This window comes from Nyctereutes procyonoides, unplaced genomic scaffold (assembly GCF_905146905.1).
Source record: "Nyctereutes procyonoides isolate TBG_1078 unplaced genomic scaffold, NYPRO_anot_genome, whole genome shotgun sequence".
Lineage (NCBI taxonomy): Eukaryota > Metazoa > Chordata > Mammalia > Carnivora > Canidae > Nyctereutes > Nyctereutes procyonoides.
Window position 1 is genome coordinate 14402007 of NW_026575144.1, and position 23379 is coordinate 14425385.

The 23379-nt window shown below is 48.3% G+C and overlaps 1 protein-coding gene across 1 annotated transcript; it reads right to left on the reverse strand.

The window, feature by feature from the left end:
* Positions 1 to 15036: 15036 nt before the first annotated feature.
* On the reverse strand, positions 15037 to 16718 carry LOC129499186 (protein SET). Its single transcript, XM_055308877.1, has one exon. It carries the CDS (start codon positions 16716 to 16718, stop codon positions 15849 to 15851), a length of 870 nt encoding a protein of 289 aa, XP_055164852.1. The 3' UTR covers positions 15037 to 15848.
* Positions 16719 to 23379: the final 6661 nt, after the last annotated feature.

The window sequence follows — 23379 nt, forward strand, 5'->3', positions numbered from 1 at the left end:
ATGTTTAACTTTTAGCCGTGAGTCCAGCTAATGCTTAGGGGTTCTATGACCACAGAAACAGAAGAGAATGGATGTTGGAAAATTGCTCACATTCTCTGTCACAGAGGGATTATCTGAGCTGAACCCGGATGAGTGGATAGGATTTAGTATGGATAGCATGGATAGGATTTAGTATGTGGGGACAAGAGACACCAGGCTGCAAGAACCTCATCAACAAAAACCCCACAGTGTGAGAGCATCTGACAAGTTTGAAGGATGAGTAAAACATAAAGGAGATTCTCTGGCCTAAAAATGAGAATTAGAACTCTGTAGAATGACCTCTGTACAGCCAGAAGCACAATATAGTCTCCTGGGTTATATTACTCAAGAGAAGCTGGATTTTCCCTTCAAGCTCCAAGGAAACTCATCACCTGAAAAGGGAGCAAAGCCAAAGTTGGGGAGCTACAGAGCAACAGAGATGCTGAGACTGAGAAAGCAAGGACCAAATAGGAAATACAGGACTAGAAGAAGGTCCCCAAGTGTGAGCACCAGCAAAGTCATCCCAACCAGGAAAGGCCTGAGAAGATATAAAGACCATGGATTTCCTATGTCGCTGGCTCCCTAAGTTTGGTGAAGTCAGATGTGGAATCTCCCTGATGAACATGTCATTAATCACCTGTACAGGTAGCATGTACCTACCATATGTTTACAGTCTGTCTTCTCTCACTGGAATATGATACGGAGAAGGGTAAGACCTTTGTTGACTGCGGGATCCCCAGCACATAGGACACAGCAGGTAATGCAGGTACTCAATAAGTATTTGTTAGATGAATGAATGAATATATTATCAGCACCTACAGGAAAACTACTTTGTAACGTCAAAGAAGACATTTGAGAATATGACGCTCTGGTGACAAGTTGCTGCAAAAAATGAGAGAAGTCACAGTAATAATAATAATAATTGCTGCTTAATAATTAACCATTGGCCAGTGATCTTTCTTTGCCCCACGGCCCTCTGATAAATATATTATCACATTTCAAACAAAAACACTGAGACTCAGCAAAACTGTGGTTGTCCCTCAAACAAGGGCTTGAATTGTGGGGGTCCACTTGTATGTGGATTTCTTACACTACAGAACTGTAAATGTATTTTCTTTTCCCTATGATTTTCTTTTTTTAAGATTTTATTTTAGGGGCACCTGGGTGGTTCAGTGGTTGAGCATCTGCCTTTGGCTCAGGTTATGATCCCAGGGTCCTAGGATCGAGTCCCACATTCGGCTCCCCACAGGGAGCCTGCTTCTGCCTCTGCCTATGTCTCTGCTTCTCTCTGTGTGTCTCTATTTTTTTTAAAGATTTTATTTTGGGGAGCCCTGGTGGCTCAGCGGTTTAGCACCGTCTGCAGCCCAGGGCATGATCCTGGAGACGCAGGATCAAGTCCCACATTTGGCTCCGTGCGTGGAGCCTGTTTCTCCCTTTGCCTGTATCTGTGCCTCTCTCTCAGTCTCTGTCTCTGAATAAATAAATAAAATCTTAAAAAAAAAAAGATTTTATTTTACTTTTTTAATAAGAGAGACAGAGACAGAGAGACAGAGCATACACAGGTGGGGGGCAGAGGGAGAAGGAGAAGCAGACTCCCCGCTGAGCAGGGAGCTCAACACAGGGCTCAATCCTAAGATTCTGAGACCATGACTTGAGCTGAAGGCTGACAGTTAACTGATTGAGCCACCCAGGTGCCCCTCCTTATGATTTTCTTAATAATATTTTCTTTTCTCTAGCTTACTTTATTGTAGGAATATAGTATGTAATACATATCGCATACAAAACAGGCGTTAAATCAACTGTTCATGTCATTGGTAAGATTTCTGGCCAAGAGTAGGCCATGAGTAGTGAATTTTGGGGGGAATCATAAATTATATGTAGATATTCAACTGCAAGGGGGGTCAGTGCCCCAACCCTTGTGTTGTTCAACAGTAAATGCCTTGCCTAAGGTCACTCAGGAAAGAAGAGGTAAGTCTAGGATTCAAACCTTCAGCTCTGGAACTACCATTCTACTTACCTGCTTCTTTTCTTCCATGACATTCTCGAGACTTCCAATCAACATCTCAACTACAGATAAACCCACATCAGAGGCTTCAATGTCCCCAATCCAGCGGATGTGAAAATCTTTTGGTCGGGTATTACATGACTCTCCTCAGGAAAACAGCTGGCCTTGCCTGAGACCCCGGTAGATATCAAGTATGTACTAGATATTTTCCATGCACTGTCCCCTGCCATCTTCACAACAACCCCATAAGTTCAGGACCATTACCTAGTTCCTTTTGGGGAGTTAGTAGAATTCTGAAATTACCTTCGCTTTTCCCCTGGGTGCCAAATCCCTGAACTGCTAAATGAGAATGGGGTAACCCTGGTATTTGGAGCTAGTGAGTAACTTTGCCAAAGTATGTTTGAGCAGCTGGAAAAAGTGCTAGGAGAGACACATGTACCAGCCAAGGAAAAACTCTTGTGGTTGGTAAATAATGCAGGGTCTTTATGGTGTGTTCCAGACAGAAAGAGATTTAGTTTCTCCTTATGCATTTTTCTTATTTAAAAAGAAAAAAGTTTTAGCACTGAGTGCTTTAATCATAGCATCATGGTATATGTGCTATGCTGACATCTGGAAATATTTAGCAATGCTACAAACAAATAGTTAAGAAGTTCACCCAGAGCATCCAATACAAATTTGACTCTAACCCAGATTCCCAGCAGCACCTATCAAGAGTGAACGAGCATGAAATTCCTGACTATATCACCTTCCTCCATACCAGACACAAACACGTTGGATCAGGTTCCTGGGCCTGGAAGAGACTGGGGGATCCTGCTATGTTTCCCACCAGCAGGGTCAGTGGAATCTGGCAGGCACAGGGCCACAGGACTAGATGAGACAGGGCAATAGCCCAGACAGGCTGGCAGGCACTCAGTCCAGGGTTCAAGGGCAAATGGGGAATGAATGGGGTGGAGGTCAGCAGAAGTCAGGCCTGGATGGGCAGCACTTGCACTAGATTCGAAGCATTAGTGCCAAGACCTAAATAGCCCTAAGTACCCTGCAGGAGCTCAGTGGCTGGAGCAATCAGAAGCAGGCCAGAGGCACAGTAAAATGGAGTGAGGACACTGGGTGGGAAGGCAGGGTCAGAGCCCTGCTTCCTCGTAGGTGCTTATGAGGCTGGACAGACTCACCAACTTTAGTTCCAGATGGAGCTAGACATTGCCACACATGCACACACCCTTGCCACAACCTGCTAGGCCTTCCTTATTGGGCTGGACAAGCCCCTTCCCCTATATTTCTGAACCCAGTCCACTGGCACAGGCCCCTTTGCCTCCAGAGGCCCAGCTTCATCCTCAGTGTCATTCACTTGCTGCTTTAGTTCATTAAATGCACCTTGCCCACTATTTCTGTTGTCAGTGGTGGTTTCAGAGCGTTTGGGACACTCTTGTTGCCCCAGGATTGCCAAACTGTCTCACCAAAGAACACACTTACCCAAGGTCTGAAACCCCTTCTTCTTCCAGGTCTGCCACCCTGCAGCCCCACCCCACATGGCCCTCCTTGGCACCTGCTCTTTAGTTTCATAGAGAAAATGTTGTGAGACTATATTAGGTCCCTGGATATACACGTGCATGTCCCTTAACTACAGAATTAAACTCATACTCCTCCCCCAAACTTACTTTCCTTTTTATTTATACTTATATGTATTTATTAAGATATTATTTTAATATATATTTATTTTCATTTATATTTCTTCCTGACTCAGCAATTAGCATTGCTGTCTGCTCAAAGATTGAAACCCAAGGCCTCCCCACACTCCTCCTCCCCATATCCAAACAAATACCAAGTCCAATGATTTTTTTTATCCTAAAAACTTCTACAGTTGTGTTCTCCTACTATCTGCCTCTATAACCTCTCAAATAATTATTTCAATAGTCTCTAATGCTTCCAGAACAGTCTTCCTAAAACATGAATTGGATCGTGAGCTTCTCCTCCTTGGAAGCCTTCATTGACTTCCCGTGAGAGATAAATGATCTTCTCTCCTGGGAAACAAAGACCCACCATCTCTCCGGCCTCTCTCTTCTCCTTCCTTCCTAGCTTTAATCTTCAAATCAAAGGGCTCTAACCAAGGTCTGTGAAAGGCTGCAGAGTTCATGTATCACTGAGATCACATGCAAAATGCCAGGCATATGCATGTTTTCTAGAGCGGTTGCCAATCATTTTCAAAGGGTTTCTCAAGAGTCCATGACTTGAACACAAATTAAGAACTACTTCTTGAGGCACCTTGAAGGTGCAGTTGATTAAGCATCTGACTCTTGGTTTCAGTTCAGGTCATGATCTCAGGGTCATGAGATCAAGCCCTGCATCAGGCTCTGTGCTCAGGCCAGTCTGCTTGAGATTCTCTCCATCTGCCCCTCCCATTTGTGTTCTCTCTCTCTCTCTCCCTCTCTCTCTCTCTCTCTGAAATAAATAAATAAATCTTAAAAAAAAAGAACTTCTGCTCTTCATGTGGCATTCCTTCAGACACTTGCCTCTACTCATCTCACACATAGCTTTTCAGAAGTGTCCAAATATATTTGGCCATGACCTAGATAAGAAACCATTTATATTTATATGTAAAACAGAACCAAATCTTTGCCAAAAACTTCTTAAGCCTACTACATCATATACATGTTCATCTTTCCTATTTTTCTATTTTCTTTTTTTTTATTGCTGATTGTGATCCCTTAAACTAATTTTACAGCCCACCCACCAGTGGATTCCAACCTGCAATTTAAAATTTGGGTCTTGATACTGTATTGTCTTTGTGGCTCTCTATTATTTTTTGTCATGACTTCCACCTGGATTGTAAGCTCCTTGAGGGCAGAGATCATGATACACACATTTTCAATAATACCCATAGCACAGAGTAGGAGCCTTTAGACATGTAGGTAATCTGCTGGGAGGAATGTGGGGAAGCCCTAAAACAAATGTTGCCAACTACTTTATGTATGGAGATGTAAAAATACCTATTTATTTAATGGAAAAGAATTCTCTGGATTGTACCCAGGAGTAAAGTGTGGTCTCTGTGGTGTTGGTTTAGTACAATCACCCTCCACATGATTTTATCCCCTAAAAAAGGAGATACGTGAACTTATACAGTAGGAAGTACGCTGGCCTATGAATAGCACAGCAGAACAATAAAGCCTAAACATTTTGAGGTCTCTCCCACTAGACATAGGAGAAAAAATGAATTACTAATGGAATTAAAATGCTGCTTTGTGTAAGACACAGAGGTAAGGAAGCAACTTTTTTCGTTATTAAATCTATCAACCAGTCTTTAAAATTTTGTCATTCTCTGCTATGCCAGGCTGAGGATTTTAAATACATGGTGCCTCCCCTCCGGAGTTTGACAAACCAGTAGATGTATGCAAACCAACAGACCAAAATGGTTACGGGTTCAACTGGTGTGGATATAAAGGGAAAAGTTCAGGAAGGGATATTTCATACTCTATAGGGTAAATTCTTCATTCTACCCCAGAGCTGATGTGCAGGTGTGGCCTTAGCATAAACATGAATGTCACAGGAAAACAAGGGCTGGATAAGCTGGAGGACCTTTGTCTACCACAGTAGCTGCTCCCAATGGCAAGAAGGCTGCTCTGGATGCTTTGTCTGCAGAGGGAGGAGATGCTCCTAAGTGAGATGTCTCTCTGCTTCACAACCTGCAAAGCTCCCGCCTGTGAGCTAGAGCACCTTCTCTTTCCTGCACAGAGTCCCCTTGGCAGCATTCACAGGTTAGGCTGCTCCCCATCTTGAGAATCCCACCCAACCCCCAAACTCCATCACACACAGACCCAGAGGCAAGTCACTCAACTGCTACATCATTCTCCTGATCTCCAAAGTGAGAAAACAATCCCTACCTTTCATGGTTGTCAGAGGAGGTGCTGAGATTTGGGACATTCAGGACCTAGGACACAGTACAAGCACTCTGTCAATGGCAGTTGCTGTTGCTTTGGGTTTTGTTCACTCCACTAATTGACTTACACCGTACACAATCCTATGTGTGTCTCTCTGACCCGCCAAACAGTGTGAAGGCTTACAGGGAAACTGAGGCAGCCAAATAAATGAAGCTCAGCTCAATGGCACACACCTGTGCACGCCAGAGCCCCAGAATAGCAGCAGTAGCTGTAAGGGGGGTAGCCCAGTCCCCAAGATGTAGGACATGGGGAAGTCAACTTGAATAAACAGCAGAAATTCATGTTCAAGAGTAATTTGGCCAAGAAAACAGCCCACTCCCATTACCAGCAGCATTTGCTTCTCCCCTATGTCCCAGTCCCTTCCCACACTGACCACTCAGAGGCAAGGTGATTTACCCTCTGGACATAGCAAGGGGGAGTCCCTGGTTCACATCCTGCCAGCTGTGCTTTCCAGACACACGTGTGCTTTCTGCATTCTCAAGTCCATAAGCATGAGAACAAGAGGAAATGTCCAGGCTGGCATACTTCAGTAAAACAAAATAAATTCAGCTACAAGCAGTTACAGAACTGCTCTCTGGGGAGCAGTTCCCTGCCTCCAACACATTCCCATGAGACTCGTGCTTTTAAAAGGAGATTTAAAATTCCCACCCTATAATAAATACTCTTTCAATCACAAGGCAGCAAAAACCAGGGCCCTGCCATGAACACACAGCATGGTCCTCCCTGCTCACCACTGCCTTTAAACCCTGACAGATTTCCCTTAGGCTTGAGGTAGTTTCTTGTTTTTTAGATTTCTGTCCCAATGCATTGAAATGCAGACTATTCCCTGCACTTCAATATTTGCGTGGTGGACAACCTCATGCCACTCAACACAAATAATCCAATCACAACACGCTGCAGCCAGCCTGCCCCACTCTTAGGAAGAGCTTACACATAACCCTGCACCGGAGCAAAGGGCCTGGAACCTTCTACTTGTTTCCCATCCTGCATGTGGAAGAGGGAGTGAGAAGAAGACACGTGACCTCTCCCCAAACACAACGGTGGCAGAGATTGCTAGTGGCCCGACAAAAGACAAAACCATCTTTGTAGCCTTTTTACCTGGGCACATGGCTACCCAGAATAAGATCACAATCCAGTGTCTTCTGCAGCCAGCTGTGGCCATGTAAGTTCTAGAGAATGAAAAACAAGCAGAAGTGTCATGTGTCCTGTAGCTGCATTTTTTTTTGGGGGGGGGTTCTTCTCTGTCCCCTCTTTCTTCCTGCTTCCTGAGATGTGGGTGCCTCCGTTTTGGACCAGGAGGAAGAGAGCCACTTCCTAGGGAGGGCAGGATGGTGAGTTGGTCGAGCCCAGGCACTGAGAATCCCATAGATCACTTCCCTTGGGATTCAGTTTATGTGAAAGAGAAATAAACTCCTATCTTGTTTAAGCCACAGTGATAATAGATTTTCTGTACCTTGGAAGTGTGGGAACTCAGCCCGGTAAGGGAGCACTTCCATTGACAAGGATGTCCATCGATCCTATGGTTCTCAGACACATCTTCACAGAAGAGGGGAGTCTGCAGGGAGGAAAAATGGGTAGGACCGACCAAGGGAGAAATGTGCACAAGATCAGAAAGGCAGTGGGGAAGTAGCCACTGCTACATTTGGAGGGCTTGCTGAGGTCCCCTACCACTAGCCACCAGGTCACCTCCATGCCCCAGCCAATAGTGGGTTCATGGCATCTCAGGCTCCCACGGCACCTGCACGTCCCAGGCCAAGCGTGGGTGCAGCTCTGTGGTGAAGGTACTAACTTTTCCTGTAGGTATAGTGGGGATAGACATAAGCCACTGTGTCCCCATGGGGACTGCTTTTTTCTTTCCCACTTTGTACCGCTTCCTTCACCAAAGGCCTGCCCTGATCATTGACAGAGACCCCAGGCTCAACACTCCATCAGAGAATAGCCCTCCCTAGACATCTTTCCAGCTCCGCCATGTGGTCCCAACTCAGCACTTTCCTCCAATCGCCCTCTCCAATGACCTCTCTAGAACTTCACCTCCCCCACTTCTCCCATCCTGGTGTAGGGATCATCCTTCTAATCCATCCTGATTCCTTTGCTAACCATTCTGCTTCCCTTTCCAGATCCTGACCCAAATATCAATGCTGTGAAATTCAAAGAAAGTCTATAGAATCCTTGCAGATTCAAGGAGACATGAGACAGGACCAGGAAATGCAGTGAACGAGTCCGGACTGGATCGTGGATGGAGGGTGGGGAACATTATAAAAACACTATTGGGACGTTCATTGGTGAGATGTGAGTATTGACTTCATGTTAGGTCATGGCATTGGATGAGATCATCATGTCATGGTTATAGAAGATAAAGTCCCTCCTAGGAGATATTTGCCGGAGTGTTTCAGGGTGAAAAGCCATGTTGTCTACAACATAATCCCAAAGAGTTCAGCAAAAGATATGAATAATATGTATTTGGAGAGAGAGAAAGCAAAATGTCAACTTATAAATCTGTACAAAAGGTATACAGATGTTCCTTGTACTATTCTTGCAACTTTCCCAAGGTAAGAATTTCTTTCAAAATACAAAGTTAAATAAAAACATCTGAAACATTAGAAAGGAAGAAGAAAAGAAGGAGCCCAGAGGCAGGCATGGATGTATTATCAAAAGAAGAGTTTGAGGGATGCCTGGGTGGTTCAGCGGTTGAGTGTCTGCCTTCAGCTCAGGTCGTGATCCCAGGGTCCTGGGATGGATTTTGCCATCGGCTCCCCACAAGGAACCTGCTTCTCCTCCCTCTGCCTATGTCTCTGCCTCTCTGTCTCTCATTAATAAATAAATAAAAACTTTTAAAAAAAAGTTTGAAATGCCTAAAAGGTCACCTGGAAGGGAGATGACCCTGGGAGACATGGTCTCTCCCGAGAAACCCTCAAGGCCGGGGACAGAGCCCCAAGGTTTCCCAGCTCGGGACCCCAGCCCCCTAACTTTGTTGCGCTGCTATGTATAGAGCAACTGCTTTCCTACATAAGCCCTGAAATAGAAATGTTAAAAGAGCAGCTGGTGCCTCACGGGAACCTAATAAAACGTCTGTTTCCAAACAGTCCTGCTTCTGTCATAAATATTCCGTAGTTCCTGCTCCTTCGCTCTGTTTTAGCAGGCACATTAGCATAAAAACGGGACTCGGTTTATTAAGAATTTATCTCTCCCTGCTGTCTACCGTCCGCACAGGGCCACCTGGGCCGTGGCCCGTGTGGGAGTCATGCCAGCCTCAAGCTCGAGGGCGAGGGGTGCTGGGCCAGCCCAGTGAGGACTCGGAGAAGGATGCTGCGTTCCCAGGCTCCAGCAACCGAACCCAGGAGCTGACGCATCCTCATGCGTGCACATGAGTGACTTCGCTCGCCACGTCCCTGGGGAAGGCTTGGTGGGCTCTGGGGAGGGCAGCCCCCACGGGCTGGCAGAGGCCTCAGATGGCCTGGACAGCCCGCTGGCCCCCAACACTCTCGGGTCCCTTTGGCTTCCCAATTTATTGTTGGGTGATGTCTTAATTCGCGTGGGCTGCCATCACAATATGCCACAGCCCATGTGGCTTAAATAGCAGACGTTTATTCCTCACAGCTCTGGAAGCTGGAGGTTCAAGACTGAGATGCTGGTCCCTTTTAGGTTCCTGGTGAGACCCCTCCTCCTGGCTTGCAGACAGCCACCTTCCTTCTCTCTATGTCCTCACACAGAGAGGGGGCGAGAAGGGCTGGGTCTCTCCGGTATCTCTTCTTATAGGGACACCAATCCTATTGGATCAGGTCCCCACCCTTAGGACCCCGTTCATCTTAATTACCTCATGACAGCCCTGTTTCCAAATACAGTCACATTGAGGGTTGGGGCTTCAGTGGGTGAATTTCAGGGAGACACAATTCAGCCCGTAACAGATGACAACACTGCTGTCACGAAGGCCCCCAAGCCCTCCTTTTGGTGAGAACCAAGGCTGCCAGCCCTCCTTTCAGCTCCCTTTGGGCCCTGGTCACCATCTCCCCTCTCTACCAGCTCTCAGCCTGTGTCAGATCATGTGCCAGCGGCTGTGGTAAGGACTGAGGGCCAGACCAGAGGCACCGCATGAGGCAGGAGGTGGGGGTACAGACCACCAGGCAAGTCAGGACCCACTGGCTTGCCCCAGCCCAGTTCCGACCCCCTGGACCCAGGGGTGGCTTCTCCCCGAAGCTGAGCATGAGAGGGCCACCAAGTGACCCCTGCACTGGGCACCCAGGCACTCCCAAGGGCTCACCCCGAGCACCACAGCCCTCACGTGTGAATGCCATCCAGCTTTTTTTTGTTCATTGTTGCATGCCTAACAATCGGGAATGTTTTACTTGGAACCGGTGTGCAATCCCATCATGCTGTACTTCCTTTGTACCGAACAAGTGTTATTTAATGGGGCAGTTTTGATTGTTTTGGAGATAGGCACATATTTGGAAAGAGGAGGGGTTTGTGTGCCTTGATTATATTGGCCCACTTCCTTTATTTTTTCTGGGAAATCCTTCTTCCCGTGTGTATAGATGGTGAGCCTCCCAGAACCGCACAGCACAGCACATGAGACCCTTGCCTGGGGCAGCATCGCAGCGCCCCATCCAGGCCTGCCACTCAGGGTCCTGGGAGGCCACGGAGCAGGGGCGGGAGCTGAGTCAGTGGCGCCTCGTAAAGCTATAAAGTCACACTCAGGTAGAGCCGTCCCAGGGAGCTGTGGCCTGTCTGCTCCATGCTTGGGGGGCGGGGGGGGGGGGGTTGCGTGCAACATATCAAATTCCCAGTCAGTTCCAAAGGCCTGGTCGGGCAGGCCTGGGTCAGCACAAGCGTCTGGGGCCCCTTCCTTTCCCTCTAGGCTCCATTTCTTCAGATGCCCCCTCCCCTGCACCAGGAGGCTTTTCCTCTCTCACCAGTCAGCCTTCAATGGAAGAATGGCCATTGTTTCTTCTCAGGAAAGAGGCCTCCATCCCCGCCGTCCTTTCTGGCATCCTGTTCCTGGTTCCTGAGTCCCACTGCAGAGCAGCCTAGGCTCTCTGCCCACCTGAGTGTCGGCCTGCCCTCAGATTAGCCTCCCCTGCCCACCCTTATGCTCCTCCTCTCCCTGAGCCAGCTGGCCCTGGCCTCTCTCCCCCTCTCAGGGCTACCCGGCTCCCTGCGGGGAAGCCTCCAGCCTGGGCCCTGGCTCTGACTTACCTGGGCAGCCCTGCCTTCCCCTTCTCCCCCTTCATGCTTTCTCCCTCATGGGACATACTTGCCTGGGACCTTGTATGAAAAGACACGCAGCCAACTCCCTCAACAGCATCCTTGGCACTTCTCAACGATACCGCAGGGGATGCAGACCACAGAGTGCTCGCAGACTCGCCAGGGACCATGGTGACTGCCTCCAAAGGAGACCTAGTCAGTGTCTTGTCTCACAGACTCATGTGTCATCTGCTTGCTCACCAGCCCCCCTTCCTGAGAAGCCATTTCTTTCGGGTTGATTAATACCTAGGGACCCAAGGGACACGAGGCCCCATCCTGTCCCACTACCAGCCAGGTCCTGAGGTGCCAGGACGGTGGTGGCTGGCTTGGGAGCTGGCATCCAGAATCACTCCTATCTTTTCTGTTCACCGTCCGGAAGCTCAAATATGATCACCCCCCCCCCTCCACAGGAATGTATATAAACGTTGGAGTAGAACCCAATACCTGAACTAACATAACAACACCCAAACTGGAGGATGACCCTGAGAATGCATCCTTGGCTTCTCTGACCATCCGGGCTTGTCCAACTTGTCTCCTGCCTTGGGGGCCACACCATGAGCGAGGTCAGGAGGAGCAGCTTGGACCACCGCTTCTTACACAGCACCCTTCCTAGTCTCTGCCTCTCTGACCCTCTCATCCTCACCGGAAGAGAGGAAAATGTGCTTCACAGCTTTTGCAGCTTCATTTTCCTGGGGTTACAAACTGTCCCAGGAAACCCACACCTTAGCCCACTTCAAAGAAAAATCAGTAGCGTTTCCATACCTGGCTAGGAAGAGCACCTGCTGGAGGGGGCGGCGCTCCCTTGCTCGGGGTCCCCGGGGACCCTGGCTGCCACCTTGCTCTCTAGGCCCAGCCTGTTTGGACTCACCCCTGAGCTGTTCTGCCTTCCACAGGACTCCACTCCACCCACTCCCCTGGTGGGTTCCGCTCCTGACAGTTGAAGCTCTTTCTCACTCAGCCTTAGTCCCTGTGGACTGCCACGGCTGCAGTCAGCACTCCTCCTGGCTCCTACCATCCATCCGGGACTCAGCCAGGTCCTGTCTGTGCCAGCTTCTCGGAGGGGCGGGTGGCCAGGGCAGTTCAAACCTCTCATAGCCGGGGAGAAGCCCCTGGCTCCTCCTGTCCTATGCCTTGAACAGAAACAGTCCCATTCGGCTGCACAGCTGAGCAGACCCTGGGTGATCCTGTCGTCATGGGGTCTCCCCCACAGTCTGTCCCCAGGACACAGCAACCCTGGGTGAGCCAGGGAAACAAGTCAGTGGCTGTACAGAGTATGTGAGGTCACCCCAGACTTTCAGGGACAAGGTCAATTTGTATCCAGGGGCCACGTGTCCCTTCTGCCACCACTGGGGGTGTGTGCATGAGAAGTGCATGCTTACATGTATGTGCGCACGCATGCGTACGCGCACACACCCACATACACGGGAGCCTGTGCTCCACTCATGCAGGTGCCTCGTGGTATGGTCTTTGCTTGTCTCAGTGCCCCCGGGAAGAGGGCAGGCCCAGAGGACCTCTGTTCACTCCTGTTCTTAAACCGATGTATGTCAGGGGCTTAAACCAGAAGCTGTCGATAGTGAGCCCACATCAGTAAATCAGTGCTCATCATTGCTTTCATCCAACCACTCAGGGCTGTTGTGAGGCTGAAAGGAGATGACGCATGGAACATGCTAGAACAGTGCCTGGCCCACCACGAGTGCTTACAAATGTGTGCTAGCTACAACTGTCATGCTTGACTTCAAGGTCAGTGGAGGTACAGATCCGAAGGGAGAACACAACAATCCATGTGAGGTATTAGGTACCCCATGAGGTTCACGACTGTTATCAGGCTATGAGCAGCCGCTGAGCTAGCAAGGGTGACCCAGAGGAGTTCAGAGGGACCTTGACCTCTGGATAAATGTCCTCATTTCACTGAGTTCCTGAATCCACCTTATTAGGTTAGGACATTCTCTTAAAGAGCAAGTTCCAAATTAGAATGATCAAGATCATGAACAATTGTCAAGTTTATTGATAAATTATTTGTGTCCTCTGCATGCTAACCCTTAATCCCTCCAAGCCTTGAAAAGCTAATTGTTCAGCTCTTCCTCCAGACCTGGGCCCTTGGGAGCTCCTACTTCCCAAGTAAGGGTGTGGAGGTGGGGCCCAGAGTCCCGAGGGGACTCAGCCAGACCACTGGCAGCATCCACATAAGGCCAACTGTCCCCTTCAGACATCAGATGTCAGATCAACTCGAGCCAGAGGCGTTGGGACCAAGCCCCAGTCAGAAACTACATTGGCTGGAATATTTCCTAGAAACAAAAGAGCCAACAGCTTGTCTGTGACATAAGAGTCACTGGGGAACAGCATGCAGACCCCCTGCTGTGTGTCAGAGGTTGTCACTGGATTGAGAGATGCTGATGAGATCTGGAGATACTGCTCGCAGGTGCTGGGCAGAGCTAGCAGGAGAGAAGCAAACTTCCACAGGTACAGGTTCCAAGAACCATGAGGCTCTGCCAGCAATATCCCAAGGCTGGAAAAGCAGGGGGTGATGGGAAGTGGCAGGAGGTAGAGGGGTGGGCTCCACAACTCAGAGCAGCTCAGCACTTGGCCGGTTTGGCTGTTCAGTTTCTCGGTAAGACTTACCTAAACAAAGGTTGCCCCTGCATTATATTTTGCCAAAAATTATGTAATTCAGTATCCTAGGGTTACTTTCCTTTGGCTTTAAGTTGTCTGTTTAGCTTAGTTTTCTGTGCTCCAGATGAGGACTTACCTACACTTTTCCTTCAAGACATCTACAACCTGTTACCTAGACTTTAATTGTAAAGTCAAATTGGCAGACAAGTCACTGCCTCTGTGCTATCAGCAGAAAATCACTCAGAGCCATGCATTTGCGGAATGGTTTCCAAATGTAATCTGCAGCTTACAGACTGAGAGAACTCTAGAAAGTTGTTAAGTTGACTCCTTAGCTTGGAAGAAAGAGACCCCATGTGCCAGGAACTGTGCTGTTCCCAGGCAGAACAAGGCATTCTGAGACTTCCCAATCTTTATAGGGTTGATGACACAAAGTACATTGGCAACACAATGACCCTGTTTCTTTCATTCTTAAGGGAACAAGAGGCCTGGAGGGTCCAGTGTTGCCCCAGACCAAGAGTCACTGCTGGAAGGGAAAAACATCCTGAATCTAAGGGCTTCTGTTTCCTTCTCTTTAGGATTCCCCCAGCTGGGCTCCCCTGCCACTGGAGCCCATCCTTGGCCACGGTAACTAATGACTATGCCAGCATGCATAGACAACCTCCATGAGAGGGCCTATGCCTGCTCTCCACTAGGAAACTTCCAGCATGGCCCATGACTGTCACAAATGCTGGTGCTTTCCAGTGCTTTCTCTCTCCACCCAATCTCATTCCCAGAGACAGCTCCTCCTTTCCCACCCCTGCCCCATGCTTCCAATCACCCACTGCTTTGGATGTCTGATAACTCCAGCATGAATTTCTTCTCTAAGCCCCAAACCAGTTGGCCAGCTTTCTACTGGACAGTGAATTGCCAGCTCAACATGCTCCAAACTTAACTGTTCATCTTCCCCCACTGTCAGAGAATGGGACTCCCATTCACCTAGTCATCCAAACCAGCAATCCAAATATACTCATCATCTAGGTCCTGTAGATTCCACCTTGGTGAAGATTTTGTTTCCACCCCTGCCTCTCCAGCCCTACTGCATCTGCACTCTTTCCCCAGCCTCAGCACCTCTCGTGTGACCTCACACATCCCTCCAACCCCTCTCTGGGCTTAATTTGTTTTTTTTTTTTTTTTTTTTTTTTTTGTGTACACATTTAGTTTTATTGTAACAAAGCAACTTGTACACTTTTAACGTTTAAAACTGAGCATCTTTCCTTTCCAGTGAAACAAAAAGAAAATTTAAAAATAAACAGGAACAAAATTACAATAGAGAATGTCAATTCCAAATAAGATCCTACAGGTTCTGCTGATTCTCCCATCGAGTGGCAGGGCTCAAGTCATCATTAGGAGAGTTTTATTTTAAAAGTGTCATCTTAAACTGCAAGGATGTCCGTTAAACATCACAATTAAACATGCCAAAGGAGAAGCCATGTTGTCAAAATGCCCACTTAACCCACCCAAACATCTCAAACCCACCCTTTGCTGACCTTCTATAACCCCATTTTTTTAAGTTTTTTTTTTCTTTTTTTAAACAAGAGAAAGTAGACAGGTACATGTTGGTAAATGCTAACTGTCCATATTCACATAGAGACACAGTGTAATCTCTGAGCCCAATATACAGAGAAAGGAGGAAAAAAGCTAGAATTCTATGCACTACTACACAGGGGCCTAGCACCCTCCAGCTTCCAGCAGAGCTAAGGGAGCAGAAGGTTTTTCTTTTTTCCCACAGAGCACGGTGGTGTTGATTCCATAAAGTTTTTGTTGAGACAGGAAGGAATAAAAATGAATTTGGAACAGAAAGGGGTAGAGATTCTTTTCCCGCTGTATTCTGCTCAAAGTATTTCCCCCCAAAATAAGTTGAGAACAATGGTATAAAGGGAGAGAAAAGAGACTTCAAAAAACAGGGCGAATGAGCACAAGAGGAGGGGGGGGGGGGAAGAGACGCAACTTGCTCCCAGGGACTGGAGAAAATTAAAAAAGGAAGGTTGGAATCCATCAGTGTTCCATTAGTCATCTTCTCCTTCATCCTCCTCTCCTTCCTCCCCCTCATCATCATCTTCATCTTCTTCACCTTCATCCTCATCTCCTTCTTCATCAATATCTTCCAATCCTTCTTCTTCTTCATCATCATCATCATCTTCTTCTCCTTCTCCTTCTTCATCATCCATATCAGGAACCAAGTAGTACTGTAATGGATTTGGCCAAATATCATCTTTGATGACCTCTCCTAGCTCATCTGCACCTGCATCAGAATGGTCAGTAAACCAGGTGAAGAAGCTCTCTGGTTCCTCGTGCTGTCTCTTCCTGCTGGCTTTATTCTGCGTTTGACTTGAACGTTTCGTCAAATCCTTTCCAGATTTCCATTTGATTTCAGTGGACTTTGACGATGGATCACCACTCTCATTCAGATGAAATTCTTTGGAGAGAACTTTATTTTCGAAGTAAGGGTTTTCATCAAAATAAAAATCTATTCTGTAACCTGATTTAATATCTTCAAATTCTGTCACTTCGACTCTTGTCAAATAATGCAGCGCCTCTTCATCTTCCTCCCCAAGCAGTGCAGACACTTGTGGATGGTTGACAAATGTTGTTACCCAAAAATTGGGGATTTTGGCGATCAATTCCGACCTCTTCTGAAAAAATGGTTGGCGGAGTTTGTTATATTTCTGTTCTACTTTCAAAATCTCCTCACTGGCTTGTTCATTAAGTCTGTCTATTTCATTTTGTACTTCATCAATATGTTCAATTGCTTCTTGCTGTTCTTTTTCTCCCTTCGGCAAGTGCTGAGAGGTCGACGTCTCCTGCGGCTTGGGGGCCGGAGGCAGCCTCGGTTTCTTCGTTTGAGGTGCGAGCGAGGACTGGCGCTTGGGGGCCATGCTGTGAGGAAACCACGAAAGCGGGAGAGGGGCACGTCAGGAAGAAGCTCCGATTACTCTGGGCTTAATTTCTTTATCCAACCTCAGCAAAGCCCCCAGAGTACCCCTCTAGAACAGAAAGCCTAGGATTTTCCTTCTGGAAAAGTTTTAAATTATAGATTGGATTTGTTTAATCAACTAGTTTAGTTTAGACTTAGTTAAGTTATTTAGTCTTAGACTAGTTGAGATTCATATTTTTTCTTGTGTCCATTTTGACAAATTGTGTTTTCTAAGGATTTACCCATTTATCTAAATGTTCAAATGTAATGGAATTTTCATGAAGGTGGGCTCTGTTGTGATGTCTCCTTATCATGCTGGATAGTGATTAGGTTTCCCTTATCTATTTTCCCCCCTTGCCCAATCTTGCTAGGGTTTATTTTTTTAAATCAGTTTTATTTTTCTTTCCAAATAATCTAACTTCTGGTTTTGTTAAGATTTCCTATTTTGTATTTGTTGTATACTTCATTAAAATAATCATTTATCCTTTTTTTTCTTCTTTTTCCTTTTCTTTGAGTTCAACTACTGGACTATAAGCTCCATAAGACAAATGTTATGTGTTGGTTGTTATATTTAAATGTTGTCTACAGCCTAGCATAGTGTCTGGCACATAGGAAATGCATAATAAATTTTTAGGGAGATGAGAAAAGGAAAGGAAAAAAGGGGAAAAAGAGAAGGAGAAGAAGTCAGGGAGTTGAAAGAACAACAGAACTGGAATATAAACTGCCCACATATCTGGGGAATTAGTTGTAATATACCTGCATGTATCTGTATGTCTATGTCTGTGGGTGAGTGGGTATGCAGGTGTGGGTGTATGATATACCAGGGCCCTTTAATTTAAGCATTCTCGTATCAGGACTCCAAGTGTAGTTCATGGTATGAATCGTAAATATACCTTTTCCTTCCCTATGGGGTATTTCTTGGCACATAGCATGTATCAGGCCCCATGCCAGACACTAGAGAGGCAAACATAAGTAAGAATTTGTTCTTGCCCTTCAAAAGCTCAGAGGAAAAGCCTAGGCAGTAGACAAGTGGACTAGATCTGGCCAGCACCTGCTTTGTAAATAAAGTTTTGTTGGTACACAGCCATGCCATTCACCTGTGGCTACTTTCACACACAACAAGCAAGTTGAGTAGTTGTGACAAAGACACATGGCCCTCAAAGCAGGGAATATCCAGCCCTTTGCAAAACATACCTGTGGCCCTCCCCAAGATAATAGACTCAGAAAGGTAGGCTGTGGCCTTGTCCATCATGCAGTGCCTAGCCCATGTGTTCATGCTTGGCAAATGGGTTCTCAAAGCCCCAGGAGCTCTCTGGAGTCGGGCTGATCAGTGGGTACAGATCATCTCATTATCTAGTGAGTCTGCACCTTTACTTCCAAGCAAATTCAGTACAATCTCCAGTAGGTATTGATGACCTCTGTATCAACTCCTCAGCTCATCCTGGGATGAGCACCTTACCCAGAGGTCTCATTCGGTGCCCTCATGGCATATGGCCCTAGATGAGCAGAACCTCTACTGAGGTTCCTGTAGAAAAGTGAGGCTGGCTGTGTAGTGTCCACATCATGCTGCCGACTTCAGGCTCCACTGCCTTATCTTAAATCAAAAACTCCACCAGAAAAAAACGTCACCTGTCAGCCAGGATCATGTTCACAATAGTCTCAGAACTGGTGCTAAAGACAACTTCAAAGACGTTCTGTTCTTCTGCTCTGGCACTTGGTGACCATCCAGGTGGACAGAAAGACAAAGGCTGGGAATAAGAGAGCCCCACCGACCAGTCCAGTAGTGGAGATGCACACACGCCTTTCCAAGCCACACCAGCAAGCCAGGTCCTGGGCCACCTGACTCCTCTTCCCTGCAACCCTGTGGTTGGCTTTTCTCTAAAACGGAGCTCAGTCAGCTCTTACACAGGGCTTGCCGATTTTTATAGTTTTCCCTATAAGTGTGTGTGTGTGTGTGTGTGTGTGTGCGTGCACTTAACTTTTTAAAAATGGTGGTTTAAAAAAAAAATAGGGCACCTGGGTGGCTCAGTTGGTTAAGTGTCTGTCTTAGGGCTCAGGTCATGATCTCAGGGTCCTGGGATGGAGCCTTACATGAAGTTCCTTGCTCAGCGGGGAGTCTGCTTCTCCCTCCCCCTTAGCGCCTCTCCCCACTCATGCTTGCACTCTCTCTCAAATAAATAAATAAATCTTTTTTAAAAAATAAAATATGTTCATCAGTAAGTCAAAGTGTCAGAATTGTCCGGATGAAAGTGGGTACTAACAGGAAAGCCAGAAGCGGCCTTTGAGTTTAAAATCAGAGAAGGAAACAGAATCTCTATTCAACACCAAAACGGCAGTAGATCTCTGACAGCTCAGCCCTGACAAAGCCAAATGTCATTTTCTCTATTCTAATTTATTGATTTCTGCTGGCTGTCGGAAGTGTTCAGGGGAGGAAGTATGCTGAGTCCTCAGCTAATGCCTCTCATTGTTCTCCCAATTAGCGCCAGGGGGTGAGTTGGTAGTGGGGACCACAGCGGGGTGGGAACTGTGCTGTGTCTAAAAGTGGTGGTGGGGATGCACAAGAACTGTGGTCCTTGGAGCAAAAACATGGGCTTGCATTTCTCCTGCTGCAGCATTTTTTAAAAGTAGCCCCCCCACACACACACGAAAAAGGACATCATATCGTCCCCCACCTGTCCTGCCCACCTGTCCAGTCATCTTGAATCACCAGCCCCAAAACACAATCGTTTCCAGGGGCTACCCCCAAAATCACCATCCCCAGAGCGCTTGTTAAAAAGTCTGTGATCACAGAAATGGAAATTACCAGATCTTCATGGAACATCTCCACCCAGGTGTGGCTCCCTCCCGGGTGTCAGGAAGGCCCAGGTGCGGGTGGGGGAGACACCCCAAGGTCAAGGTCAGTTTACAACCCTGAGAGAAATACTGGGCCCTCCAGATGTAAAGATAGCTGCCTCTTAAGTGTCTTATTTTCCATTCTGCTACTTCAAGAAGGCTTTGGGGTTTCATTGTGCTGCGCTTCAAGAACACTCATTACAAAACCAAAACCAAAGTCACAGAACAATGAGAAATCACCAGCCCATTGCACAAAGTTGGAGTGCTGTGTATGACCACTTCAAGTATCAAGTATTTTTTAGAAGTGACCTCCTACCATGGGCCTCCACAAGCTGCTCCTGTTTTTCTGGCTAGGTGCCTCCCCCGGCCAGAGGGGCTGCCCCTCAAGGGCTCACCTGGGCCAGGGTTGCCTCTGTGCCTATGGCCTCTGGGTAAGCACCCACAGCCCTGACCTTTCTGCTGTCCCCCAGATACCTGCCACCGGCTGCCCACTAGACACCACCACCCTGAAGTCCCTCTGGACTCCCCTCGGGCCTCTCCACTCCCATTGCTGACTGATCAGCTTCCAGCCCCCTGCCTCCCACAGCAGAAAGCCTGTCGGCTCCCCTCTGGGTGGCTCCCAGCCGAGACTTTCTCCCTTTCACTCTCCCTGCCAGCCCCGTGCCAGGCACAGTGTGGACATGGGCCTTATCCCAGAAGGGCCTCCTTCTGCAGGCTGTCCTCCTCCCCAGCAAGCCTCCCACTGGACCTCCTCTCCAGCCAGGCCTTGAGGATACCCAACCCACCCAGACCACCCTGCCAGTCCTCTGCTCTGTGTTCACTGGCACAGGCTCTGCTGCCACCGGAGGAGACATCGCTGCTGTCCCCACATGCTCTGTGACCATCCCCTCATGCCCATCATAACCCCACCCGGACATTTCTCTGCACCTCATCTACCCGCTCCACCCCTCCTCAAAGCCCAGGTCTTTACAGGTCAGACTCCCTGCTGTCACCCTCCCAGATGGGAGAAGAGTGACCTCCCCTCTTCCTGAAATCCCCTCATGTGTATTGTCTGCACCATCTCTCACCTAGCCCTGTTCCTGTGGGACCATACTGTCTCATGAAGAGACGGCCATTCCTTCACTTCCCGGGTCCCATAAGGCTCCCGCCAGCTCACTTTAAAATTCAGTACAAGTTCCCTTTCCTCAAAATGCTGTCTCTCAGATGATTGTCACGGTGGACACAAGCCATTGATGAAGACTGGGGTTTTCATCCACCCTCCCTCACCCCCCAGCTTCCAGTGGTGGGAACTTCCCGCACCCTGGGCATTCCAAATCCAAGTTCTCATTCTTCTGGCTCTCAGGAAGGCTTGGTCTACCTCTAGCTGGAGCAATAGTCTTAAAGCCAAAGCTCTTCTGATTCGCGGACTCCAGGCTGTCTTAGGAACTAGATGTCTCTTAGAATTCCAAAGGATGGCTTCACACATCAAGAGCTGAGTGCTGCAGGGTGTGGGCTTCTGTGAGAACATGCAGGTGGGGAGGGGACGGATGGTGGAGGGTGGTGACAGACCATCAGCCCTTTACCTACCCGAGAGGAAGTTCTGGGTTAACAGGAGGCAAAAAGAGAGGCATCCACAAAAACACAGCTTAGACACTTGGGAAGTAGCTGGATGTGCTAAGACTCTCCAGGACCTCTCCACTCAGGCCACACCAACAGGGCCAAGCAGTGGGAAATGTCCAAAACCTCAGATGAGTTTGGAAGGAACAAGAAGAGTTAGTGTCTCCAAATATCATGCACCATATTATGCAGTTTTCTCTCATGGGGCTGTGTCTCCCTGACTAATTCGTAAGTCGGCTCTGTGGGACAAGATGGAGGCCCTTGTGTGCATAGACCTCACAGCCCTGTAGCCTGTGTGCGAGACCTCCACACTCACACGTGTTGGCTCCTAACAGGGCCAGGGGCTGTCCCATGGCCTTGGGGTTCAGGAGACCGCTGACTTAGTCTTTGGTGTGGGAGGCAGAACAGGAGGGGCTGCCATGATTCACAGGAGCTCAGGGAGCGAGCAGCTCCTTGGAGCCAGAGGGTCGGGATGGCTTTATGGAAGAGTGAGGAGAGTGTGGTGTTCGATCATCCTCCACCTTCCCGTACCCAAGGGAACAAAGAGAGAGGAGTCCCAACAGGAGTGGCCAGGGCCTCCTCCCCAGCATCCAGCCTACAGCACCCACAGCAGGCAGGGGGCCCAGCTCACTCTCACTCCTCGTTAAAGACAACTTGGTCCAGCCCTCTGAGCTCAGCACGTGCTCCCCAGGAGGAGCATGGGGCCTACCTGGGTTGGCTGTCTGACCCATGAAAGGTGATTTCACCTCTCAGCCAGCTTCTTCACCCACAATATAGGAGAACAATGCTGCCTCCCTCTTACAATGGTCGCGAAGATCAGATGAAGGGTTGGCTCCCTTTCTCATTCTCTTTGAGAGGGGCTGGGGAAGATGAAAGCCTAGGAGATCTCTAGGACTAAATCTGACAGCCCTGCTCCTCAGGGGCAGGGGCAGGGGCCTCTACAGACCCTCAGGACCCCAGGAGGTGATCCCTCTCCATAGTCTTGGGCCCCCACCCCACCCCCATCAATGAGCATCCATCCACATGGCTTGACGCAGTCACTCTGCCCTGTGGTCTTGGGATGTTGCTGCAACCCCTGGACCCACCCTGGCCCCTCTGCAGCCTCCTGTGCAAACACACAGTGCTCAGGTGCAACCCCAGAGATGTCCCAGCTCACACCCTCCACATCCATGGGGTGGAGGCCCACAAAGGAGTGACCCAGGGCCTGCAGCAGCCTGCTTACCCCACGCCCCCACAATGTGCCTCTGTTTAATCAGGTTCCGCTGCCAGGGCTCCATCATAGGCTGAGAGCTTCCAGTGTCACCTGTCCTCAGAGTTAAGATGTTTACAACAGCAAGATCAGGGGCTATGGGCATCCCAGCTCATCTGCTCTTATTTGGGGTGACTTTCACATCATCAGGGGACAAGTCTCTGGGATGATGACACATGCTGTGTTTGGCTTCTCTGGATGCTTAACCATCGGGTGTTGGATTTGGTTGGATTTTTGTTCCCTCACGAAGGTCTATACAACATACCAAAAGCCAGCCATCACTGGGATGAAGAGTTGGCTTGAGGAGGTCTAGCCTGGCTCATTAGCTTAGCTGGGAATTTTCCCTCAGTGTCTGGCCTACCAAGCACCTCTAGTGTCCTCTGCAGCTGCCTTGGGAAGTCAGGCCCCCAAACCCTAGGAAACGTGGGTTCTGCTCCTCAGCTGTCATAGGACCGACAGGTTTATAGAAAGGACCCTGACTCAGTCTCCCAGGTGGGCTTGCATGGACCATTCCTACCAACAGTAAAGTTGGTCAGACCAAGTTTCCCCACACAGACTGTGGGGTCTTCCTACGGGCACATTGGCCTTTCCAATGTCACTAACAGTGGGATACCATTCCAACAACCCAGAAAGGAATATGGGAGGAAAGAAAAAGAAAAGTGGTAGGATCGCAATGGCTGGTTTATATGCCTCAATCTTTCTAGAAATCTCTATGCAATTGGAGGGAAGGGGTTCCATCTTCCTCACTGTTGTACCCCAACATCTTAGCACAGCCTGGGGAAAAGAGCCCAAGCCTTTAGAGGGCCTACTAGCCTATATGACTGTGCTGCAGAACAATGCCCTTGTGCAAAGAAAAAGGTGCCCCTCTTTTCAGGCGGAGGCATCCCCCTAGCACATCCAGCAGGAAATCACAATCAGGATTTCAGTGCTCATTCACATTCCACCT

Excerpts from the sequence above, each read along its gene's own strand:
- LOC129499186 (XM_055308877.1), bottom strand. The coding sequence starts at position 16,718 with ATGGCCCCCAAGCGCCAGTCCTCGCTCGCACCTCAAACGAAGAAACCG.